The sequence below is a fragment of the Notothenia coriiceps genome, unplaced genomic scaffold (genome assembly GCF_000735185.1).
Source record: "Notothenia coriiceps isolate Sejong01 unplaced genomic scaffold, NC01 NC01_scaffold00000286, whole genome shotgun sequence".
In the NCBI taxonomy this organism is placed as follows: Eukaryota; Metazoa; Chordata; class Actinopteri; order Perciformes; family Nototheniidae; genus Notothenia; species Notothenia coriiceps.
The window spans coordinates 81,384-92,659 of record NW_011332987.1 but is presented as its reverse complement, the minus strand read 5'-3'; the positions used below and the strand labels follow the sequence as shown (position 1 = coordinate 92,659).

Here is an 11,276-nt window from a genome sequence, read left to right as displayed (position 1 = left end):
CTGTATTTCAACACAGTCTCACGGCATTTCGTGTTATTCACGAAATTAATCTATTGATTCGTGTTCACCAACACGATTTTCGCATTGTTTTCATGTCACACAGAACGATTTTAAAAGCAATGCAAATAATAACAAATTTGAAGGAAAAAGAGATTTAAAAAAATACAGCTTTCAGTATTCTGGATTTTAGAAGCAATGTATTTATATTGGAAGTATGTTTCGTGCCTGCACCAAATAATAACAAATTAGAAGGACATTTTTTTTTTTTTAAATACAGATTTCAGTATTCTGAGGCTCTGAGCCCCATTTCTTTTCCTTGCGGACGGCAAAAAAACTCCGACATTAAACAATTTAAAATAAAAAGGGTAGGGTTAGGCTTAGGGTAAGACATTTTTTTTATGAACCACACAGCTTCCGGTCTTCCAAGACCCGACCGGACAAAAAGACGTGGTACGAAAGGCACGAAATATACTACCAATAGAAATACATTGCTTTTTCGTTCTGTGTGAAACAACACAAATGCAAAAATCGTGTTGGTGAACACTAATCAATAGATTAAATTAATTTCGTGACTATAACACAAAATGCCATGAGACTGGGTTATGTATTTGATTGTAGGCCTACTACTTATTTAACTTCACATATCAAATATTTGTTCCTAATTTGAAAATGTCTACTTTGGCTGACTAAAATGTGCCTCTGAATGTCTGCTGTATCAGAGATCCTTCATTTGCAGCAGTTCATGTTTCTACTTCATTACGGCTCTTTCATTGATCAATTAGTCACTTCATTAATCAGAGTTGTAACTGGGGGGCCAATATTGTTACGAGACACTTTTGATTTTGATTGCACATTGCACATCATCAAGTGCTTTTCTGTTTATTGTTATATAGAGAATTAGGATAAATGACACTTTATTGGGGTTTTGTTTATTCGCCATAAATCACTTTGCTTTGAGTTAAAATCCCACATGGCTTGAAGACAGCTGCAAGCCGCTCCACACCCCTGGTACTTACAGGAAAAAAATGCGCTCAATCACAACCATGCCGTTTTCTTCAAAAAGTTTAATTGCATAATTATTTACAACAGATGGTTGATAGCAGTACTTAGAAGAGGCAAAATATACCGAGCCACATTGATAAAGCAGGAAAATGATAAAATGATATAAATAGTTGAAACCATTTTGAAACCTTGCATTTAGAAAAAAAAAAAAAAAAGTTTACAATTATAGGTAAACAAATCTAGAAATGAAATATTCAGCTTGAATCAATGTTACAAACACAAACTGATCTGTAGAGTGCTGTAATACTGAACAGCAATGAAACACTAAATAATACATTCATTTTCACTATCCTGCATGCTATCTGTAGATCTTTATAAAATAATGTTGACAAAGGAACGGTAAACAACAAAAACATGGTCAAGAGCGGAAAATAGTTCCATGTAAATTAGGCATATATTATATATTTATATATGTATATTTCTGTACAAATACTGAATATTTGGCATTATATTTATCCTCATTATTGATATATCTAACAATTCAAAATAGGTTTAAGCTTACCACAAACTTTTTTTTAAATGTTCTCATGTCACATTGCAAAACCCATAATAGGCCTTCTTGTTATTTCTACCCACAGCCACGACACAATACATTTCTCCACCAAAGGCAAACTAAGTTGTGACTTCTCTCTCTCCTCATAAACCTTTGAAACATAAAGAACGGCACAGATATCGACTAATTTCTCCTCCCATTCATACAGTAGAACACAGTTCCTAAAAATAAGCAGATGTTGGTAACTCAGTATATGCGGACTGAGGTTGCAAGTAAAAAAGAAAAATACAAATGAATAGTAAAATCAACCTTAATCACTTACAGAAATCATGTATGAGAAAATATTACAACGCCATTAAAAAATTCTAAGTTAATTGTCATAAGAAAATATTCGTCTTTCAAAGGAATAATTTGACATTTTGGGAAGTAGGTTTCTCTAAAAATAAATCTCTTGTTCGAACGTTTTACTGACTTTAGCTGTTAACCTCACCTAATTTATATTGTTGTTCTTTATTCCATAACCATATGTGTATATCTATCACTTTTTATTCAACTATTTATTACTTTTAGTCTTGTGCATATTTCTTACTTGCTTACTTGAAAAGTTACATCCAGGGATGGTTAGCTTAGCTTAGCTTAGCCTACCTTAGCTTGGTTTGGCTTAGTTTAGCCTCTTTTTAGCTTAGTTTAGCTTAGCTTACCGAAAAGACTGAAAATAGGGGAAACAGTTCGGTAACAAAATGTGCCTACCAGCATCCCTTAAACTCCCTAATTAACATGTTAAATCGTGTTTGATAGTCCCATACAAAAGTCTGTGTGTAACAACAAGAAGTTCGTTTTTTTTACATTTATTTCATTATGTGGGAAAACCCTTGCAAAACCACAGAATAAATATATTACTCCTTAGTACGAAATAAACAAACATGATCAAATGAGAAAATAAGTGAGCTTTAGAGGTGCTATTTTGTTACTTCTGGACGCAGCCATCGCCCCGTTTCCAGTCTTTATGCCAAGCTTTGCTAATCAGCTGCTGCTTGTAACTTCATTTTTAACGTAAAAACATGGGGATCGATCGACTTCTCTGATTCTCGCCAAGACAACAAATAAGCATATTTCCCAAAATGTCAAACAGTTTCTTTTAGCAGCGATAACCACCAGCAGTACCTAACAGCCCTCAGGTTTAGCTTTACAAAGAGTCTAAAGATTGGATGAAAAGCCAAACTAAATATGTAAATTAGGCTTATTGCTTGAGGAGTAGAAACACTCTCATACAGCCCAGTATTAACGCAAGCGTGACTTCAAATAATGTTCCATAATTACTCTTGACTGCTGTTTGGATTGAGACAACAGACAAAACGCTGATCTAAGATCATCACAAGTTACATGATTTATGAGAAGAGAGAGCAAGCATTTAAAAAAGACATCTTTGCAGTGCAACTGTATCAGAAACAAGGAGAAAAGCTTCCAGTGAAAATTGAATGGAGTCTGTATCAAGAAGCAAACAAGGAAAAGGGGTCTATCTTGAGGATATAATATGTGTGTGCGTGTGTGTGTGTGTGTGTGTGTGTGTGTGTGTGTGTGTGTGTGTGTGTGTGTGTGTGTGTGTGTGTGTGTGTGTATTTTGATGTGTGTGCTGATTGTCAGAATAAACAAAAAGAAAGCAAATCACAAGGAGAGAAGTTAGTTGATTCAGCACCTATACAGACTTCTCTGAGGTTTATCATCAGGACAACTATTAAGATGTTAAATATGATGCTGCGTACCGTGCTGTATACAAAGCATAAACAGATGTAAACAAGGACGAATGACCTTGCAGTGAAACTACCGGGAGTATTACTGAGAGTTAGCTGACTCTTTCTTTAAACTAGATGCTTCATTCTCTTTGAATAAGCATACAAGTAAATAGGTGACCATGGTAAGATTGAGCCCTGGATGGCAATGAGAGTTTTTGCTCCTGTAGTGTAAAGCATGATGGACAGCGTGCTTTCAGTGCTCTGTAAATAAAAGGTGATCTGCATGAGCTCTGCTGCCCCACAGAAGTACCGCTGCATAGTACACAGGCATGACAAAGTGTTCCTGTGGAGATTACAACTACTCCTACTATACCATGTTCGCTAACACACTTAATAACCGTGAGGTAAATAGCTGTAGGTGAGCCCGCCTGTCTTCGTATGAAAACACTATTGCACTTTTTGGCTGGTCAAGTTTGTCAGTCCTTAGTTTCTGTAGATGCCAAAAAAAGGCCAAACATCGAGAGATTACAATATCACAGCTAGGTGGAAAATGAGGACATTTCAAGGAGTTAAATTGCTAAGCTAGATTTGACGTGCACTCTGAGATGTTAAAATCAACATTTTCTACAATTCACATGTTTTTAATGAAGCAGAACATCTGTGTGACTGAAAAGTTAGCAAATCCTCCTTTGATTTTCCTCTACACTGTATTGTGCTGTATGTATTACAGTAGGATGTTTGGATTAGTCAAATATCAATGTAAATCAGTTTTCCTGCAGCCCGACCCAGCACAGTTTCCAGCCCTTTGTAATGGTGTCACGAACAAACCTGCACTCTGAGAGGTGTTTTCCCTCAACCCCAAAACACTCCCTCACAGAGGCCTATGAGGATCAAACTGTAAGGCACCTGAGGATTTGTCATGTACATAATTGCCAAACTCCTAAGCCCCTCATAGCACGGTGGGTACAAATATGACACAGACCTGAAAAAGCAAAATATATTAAGCGCTTCATCAGAGATGCAATGCTCACGACGAGTAATCCCAAAATATACAACTATGATCATAGAATACCCTGCTTGATACCGCAAAATGTGTTTTTCACGTCACACATACTCTAGTTGTGTTCATCCCTCGCAGCAGCTGGTGTCCCTGTGACGTTAGAGGACATCTTTGTGTCTGTTACTGATAGATGATTGGTGCAAAAACCAAAGTGACATCATTTTTGACACAAGCCACCAACAGTGAGTCTGCAACCTGTCAATCATTGTCACTCTACTGTTCCCCTTTGTATGTGCTAAACCAACATCATACCGTATGACAAACACTTCACAGATTTGACTCATGCCTACTGGTTTAAAAGTGAAATCAATTCAAACTACCTGGCAACATAAGAAACTACAAAAAACTGGGATCACAGTTTGCAGTCTGTGGGAAGTAGACTTGATTTGCTTGACGTTCGGTTAGGTGGAAGAGCAGTCAGAGTGTTGAAGTAGCCCGTCAGCAAATATCAGAGAAGCTACTGTCTGTCCCTATGGGGGCGGGACCAGTGAAATAAACGAGGTGTTTAATATTTTAAACTAAATTCTCCTTCATGATATTAATAGACCTACAAGGGAAGTGGAAGATTGCGTGAGGTTTTTATTGTCCTACAAAACATGAATTAAACTGGGAATAATCTGTTAACTCTACTTCTGGTGACATTCACCACAGGGAATACACTTGTTGCACTACTGTATATAGTGTTTACTCAAATATGCCTTAAATCAACCATGTGCTGCCGGATTAGATTTACTTCTATACAAAAATATGTTAGTCACTCCTTTCAGGTTTTCACATTAAGTGTCCACTTTAAAGTAATACACCTTTTTTTTTTGTTCAAGGTACTGTGAGAAGATTGTTCCCCTAAAAGTGTGAACAGTCAACCAAGCAAGCAAAAAGAAGGTAAGTCTGTCAATTATATATATATATTAGAAACATACAGAATGTGTTACTTCCTGTTAAAGATCTGCTAGGGAATAATTGAGGAAAAGAAGATACCACCATTGTTATGCCCTTATTTCTATACATTTTAAAAAGACTGAATAAAAAACATTTAGCACTACACTTTGTAGAAGATGTCTGTTCTTCAGACTGAATATGATTAGAACAAGGCTTATTAAAATGAAATGACTTAAATAATTTAGCTTCCTGACTACAGAGGGTTGTTAAATGGAATCAGCCTCTATGTTCTTCTCTGAAATACAATATAATGGAGTTTTGTTTGAGGCAAAGCCCCTTCATGGAAAAATATATTTGTTTTTAAGTTAAGTAAAATCCATTGAGAATAACCTGTTATAAGAATCTGTAATTATATAATATATTTGATTTTTAAGCTATAATTATATTCAATAAATAGTTATTTAGTCTATATCGGGGCTCAGTATATACACAGTAAGCTAGTAACTAGTTCACTCGGTGAGAATTTGGTTTAGTGAAGGTGATTTACAGCTGGAACAAGAGATCCAGTCTAAATATATTTAACGGTGCATATAAATATAAACTCCACAGAAAATAAGCATTCATTTTACAGTCTACATAAATGTGTAACTATATCATGAATTCTCGTTTGCATTTCTTTTAATCAATTTCTTGAATTTTATTTTTATTGGAACTTGTATGAATCGATCAGATTCTATTTTATTGACATGCTGTAAAACAAAAAATCTGTTTTTGTTTATGTATGAACGCCTTTGCCTTCGTAATGGCGAAAACATCTGTACTTCCTGTGAGAATCAGGGAGACGAGCTGAAGATTGGTGACACGGCATGTTTAAGCTTGAAGCCGAAATGAATTAGAGAAACTTAAATGTATTTATTATAAGATTTTGGAGTAAACTCTCTCCCGTTCAAATTGAATTGGATTTTCAGCAGTCTCAAAGGAAGTGATTTTTTTTGCATTTTTGTTGGGCTCTACATTCATGAGGTTAAGGCCGTCTGGTAAGGTTCGGGTTTCAGTTTTAGGGTGTGCACACGTCACAAAGCAAGAAGTACTGAAACTCAAAGTAAAAATAAACCCCATCATAATCCTGACACTCACACAAGCATCTACAGCGGACAGACTGCCCTCCACGACTCAGTGCTATTCTAATTACAATCAAATGGGAAACATTAAACACTGCAGCATAGTTCTAGTGGCCCTGTATCGACATTTGTTTTCATTAGCTGGGGTTAGCTCTGCAAATGAGGATGAATGTGCATGCTGCAAATTGTTGGACATTGTTGCTGTGGTATAAAATATGGACAGGTACAATGCAGTCTGTTCAGCCAGCTTTAGCAGAATGCCCTTGGCTCAGGGTGGGCATATTTTATTTTTTAAGGTGGAATGTCAAAGCTTGTAGTCTCTTAAATAAATAACACCAACCTCTTTGCATGTTTAGAAAGGAAGTGAACCCATAAAACCTTCTCCTCCTTCACATCACTGAGGGCAAGAGCATTGCAAAGATGATCTTTTTCTAAAGTCACAATCCACCAAAAGTCATCAGAGACGACGGGCACCATATTAATAAATCTCTGTTTTAAAAAGTCCTTGAGTGTGTGTGTGTGCGTGCACATAGGACTGGGTAAAGGACAACCGTTTTAGAGTAAAAAGCAGCACCATTTACTATAGTAACTGAATATTATTAAAGTGTCATTTGCACCTGTCTTTCCTAAACTACATGAGCAGATCAGAAAAGTGTCTTTTGAAAAGCCCCACTTGGAACAAAGGTTAGATGCAGTGAGATATGAGATGTGGTTTCTGAAGACAAACGCACTGTCAAATCAACCCACAACGTTTCCAACTATAAGTAGTAAATGTATACTGTAGATTGTGATGTTGTTCATATGATAGATACTGTAAGTATAGTTCAAAGTGTTAGAATCACAATATTGTAATTAAGAGAGGCCTGAACGGCATCGGAAAGAAAAGAAACACAAGGTGCAGTGTATATGATCTATAGAGTAGTATGAAATTCTGTAGTAAAGTTTCCATATCTGTCCTTGCAATTCAACTGCAACAATATCACATGAGCTTCATAAACTACATTTCCCTTGGAAATACAAACATGAATATTATAAGGTGCAAAATGCATTGTTTGATACAGTCACCTTCTCCAAGCTGCGCATAAACTTTCTTTTGTTAATAATTCATATTTGTTCTGCAATGGAAATGCATCCAGCAGCTTTTAACGTGTAAAGTCCTAAGAGGGAATGTTTTTATGAATGGAAACTCTAAAATGATGGTCTAGGATTTCATTTTTGCCCTATTTTGAAATCTCATTCAGCAACAGTGGTCAGCAGCTGCAGCCTGCCTGCTTAACGATGGATGTTATTGTTGTGCAGCACCTCCGAGAGGCTGTTGAATATTTGAACACTTTTCTATTTTGACTTTTTAACCACAAACCAGCTAGAAATGTCTCCAACAAGCTGCCAGGTTTTAGCCAACTCCAAAGCAGAGGCTGTGTGGAGTTTGAACCTCATAATAAATACACTTATACACTTGCTCTCTTTTCAGGAGTTTGGCAATAATCTACATTTTCTAAGGCTTTTTTGCCTTGCTAAGATTCATCACTGCTGGAAACATCACTCTCCAGACCACTGTTGCTGGTGAGAAACTTTAGAAAAGTTGCACTTTGTGTCTCACTTTGAATGTGGAAGATGTAGCCTTACCCCTTTCTCACAGTGGGGCAATGGCAACTATGGAGAGGACTGGGGTTTTAACAATATTGGCAATGACAAAATTAACCAACAACTTGAATATATGAGGTGGAAAATAAACACCAGGTGAAATGTATATTTTGGGGGTATAGTAGCTCATTCTAATGGTGTAGCACCGTGTAGGTTTAAAGCTACACTAGGCAACTTGGCTCATGTTGACCAATCTGATATGGGATCAGTTTTTACTGAAAAAATACTAAAGGTTCAAGGGGCAACATGTCTTTATAGTGGTTTGTCCAGTTCTCCTAGTATTGAGATTTGTTTTAAATGTTGTATTAATACTTTTTCAAGCGAGATGGGGCGTTCTTTTCCTACGGCAGTGCCACATTGTGACTTAAGCTGACACAAAATGATACATTTACAACTGAACTCTTGCCTAGTGTAGCTTCAGTAGTGACAACCAAGAGAATGGTGACGGGTGATGAGAGAGTGGACGAGCAGTGACAGAGGGTGACAGCAGGCTGGATGTGACTCCACGAGCTGGTGTTTGGGTGGAAGTGGACAACGGGGGCTAAAGGTGAATCTGTGGACCTCAAAGCCGTGTCTGGGCCTCTGGGATGTAGATCTCGATGCTGTCTGCCCTCTCTGTGGCTGAGTTCTGTCTGAAAGAAGCTGCTCGTTTGACGGCCATGAGGCGTCTGCGCGCTTCCTGTCGCTGGCGGTCCTGAAGGTCCAGAGAGCGTTCCCGCAAGATGCCACCTCGGCCCTTTGATGGTTGTCGCTTTAGAAGAGGTGGCGGCCATTTCCGCTCCTTAGGGCACAGAATGACACGATTAAACAAGGCAAAGAACTTTAAGGCTTATTATTATTTCATTTGTATTTGTCCTGCTCATGGTACGCATAACCAAATGTACAATAATTGCCAACAAAACATGTCTCTACAAACACCATTGAGCGAAAAGGAGCAGGGAGAAGAATAACATCTTAAATGACCTGCCCCTTTCTAAACAAATAAATAAAAATAGATGGTCTGTCCTTCATAATAAAAAAGAAATGTTCACAGCCAAACATAACCGTACACCCTCATCTGAGTCATACTGGAGACGAAGGTGGAGAGCGGCGCTTAATAATAATGAACAATAACAACAATAACAACAACAATAACAATGGGACCTGCAAATAAAGAACAGACATCACATCAAAGACATCAAAAATGTTTAGCAATGCAGGACCAGAGTACATAGACTTATTCACATTCTGCTTCATACTGTATAGTCCCACCTTTCTTAATGTATACAATTTCTTTAACTGAAAAATACATATACAATTCTTTAGATCCTTTTGTTGACAAATCCACAATTTTACACCAACCACCGAAATACACATTTGCTTAAGAGTAGTCCTTGCATAAGGATGCTTAAAGTTTCATTTCCTTCTGTGGTCTTCCTTGTCTGATCCAAAAACAAACAACTGTTGTAAACATTCTGCTGTTTGCCCTGTGCATTACTGATGATGTCTGCAGCTCAGCTATCTCTTTGAGTTTCAAGAGTCCTGACTTCAAAAACAGTTTGTTGGTGTGTTCTCTTGAATCAGCTTTTTGTATTATTCTTACTGAAAAATGAGTGAACAGTACAACATTCTCAATGCCTTGTAATCTAGCAAATACGTTGCCTTGTTTAGAACAGAAATATTCCTAGACACTTTCGTTTTATGTGCTATTTGTGATTTCCATGTCAGGCTCTCTGTGGCATCCAGTGTCACACCTAAGAATCGAAATTCAGAAACCCTTTCTCCGTCAATGGACAGTGAAATGTTTTCATCTTTTTTTTCTATTAGCAAAAACCATAAACTTCGTTTTATTCAAATTTAGGGTTAACTTATTTTCATCAAACCATCTTTTAAGTTTGACCATTTCATGTCCAATACACTTTGCTAAAATGTTTAAATCAAATATTTCACAGGGTGGAAATGCAAACCAAAGACTCAATCAGTGATCTGCAGCTCAACAATACAAATTCAAAATATGTTGAAAAGTTTTATTTAAAAGCACTTCTCAATCTTATCAGTCATCATAGATAACTGTGAAGTGATTTCTCTGCATTAAACACTTCCTCCACAACACATCATACAATTGACAACAATGTTTTGTTCATTCGTGAGGACTGTTTTATATAGTTTGGTCCTTTTTACATTTTCTCATCAGGGAAAAATAATATCTCTGCACAAGAACACAAGGATAGAAGCAAGGAAACACTGGCAGAGAGGCTTAAGGAAATACTGCAGATAAATGAAATGCTATTGGGAGTTTTGTTCACGATGGAGTGCACGTCTTTGAGTACATACTGCTATAAGCTTGTATATACTTTAATTATCTTGGGTACATGTGTATGTTTGGGACAGACCAAGGCCACGATGAAAGCCATTAGAGACCATGTGAGACATTTATGTGACTGCAAAGACATCCTATTGCTCTTAAAACACATGTTCTCTTTTCTTCTCTATGCGCATTTGTCTCTCCATGAACCCCTGGTGCGAGGGTCTCAAAGACAAGACGCAAGTGAGGGAAACATGGATGCCATTTAAGAGCTCCGGATGCAGCTCATGAAACTGTGTTCTCAGACAAAAGAAACTACAGAAACGTTAAATTGTTATGCAGCCAGAACATTACCCTTCCAATTTGAACACACTAATAAACCAAAAACCTTTGAATGTAATGCAAGCTTTTCTAACTGCATGGTGTAAGACTGTGAAGGAGAGAAGCCCGATACAGAGCATCTGTGTCTCTGTTTGGGCTCAGCTTCATGGAGCTTGCAATGACTCCCGCACAACTACAACTGTAGCATGGAGATAATTATCCGAGTGCCCTGGAGGAGCAAGTCTATCTCTAAAGCCACATTAACATCTAAATGGGCTTCTTGTAAATGCAGCTTCCTCATCTACAAGAACCGCTCTCACCAATCTGCTTTCATTTCAGCTGTTTAGTGTAGGTGGTTTAACTGGATGGTTTGATAATCCAAATGTTTTTTATTTTGCAAAAGGACATTCTAAACATGTTTAATGCTTTGCCTACCTCAAGGCTTAACCTGTGATTAATAGCAACACAAGTAAGATTGCCCAAAAGCCTCAACCTGCAGTGAAACAACAACGTAGTGCATTATTCTACACTGAACAAACATATAAATGCAACACTTGAGATGAACTCAAAGATCTAAAACATTTTCTATATACACAAAATAACCATTTCTCTCAAATATTGTTCACAAATCTGAAAAAATCTGTGATAGTGAGCACTTCTGAGACTAGCCAAGGCACAC

At 37.2% G+C, this 11,276-nt stretch overlaps 1 protein-coding gene across 3 annotated transcripts in view; it reads right to left on the bottom strand.

Moving 5' to 3' along the window:
• Window positions 1–1,517: 1,517 nt before the first annotated feature.
• Window positions 1,518–11,276, bottom strand: part of dlgap2a (discs, large (Drosophila) homolog-associated protein 2a) — a 50,963-nt gene continuing 41,204 nt past the window's right edge. For all 3 annotated transcript variants that reach the window (XM_010788996.1, XM_010789061.1, XM_010789138.1), the window contains one exon: window positions 1,518–8,773. In XM_010788996.1, the coding sequence (XP_010787298.1) occupies window positions 8,555–8,773 (219 nt within the window). In that variant the 3' untranslated portion in view covers window positions 1,518–8,554. The remainder of the gene's footprint in view (window positions 8,774–11,276) is intronic.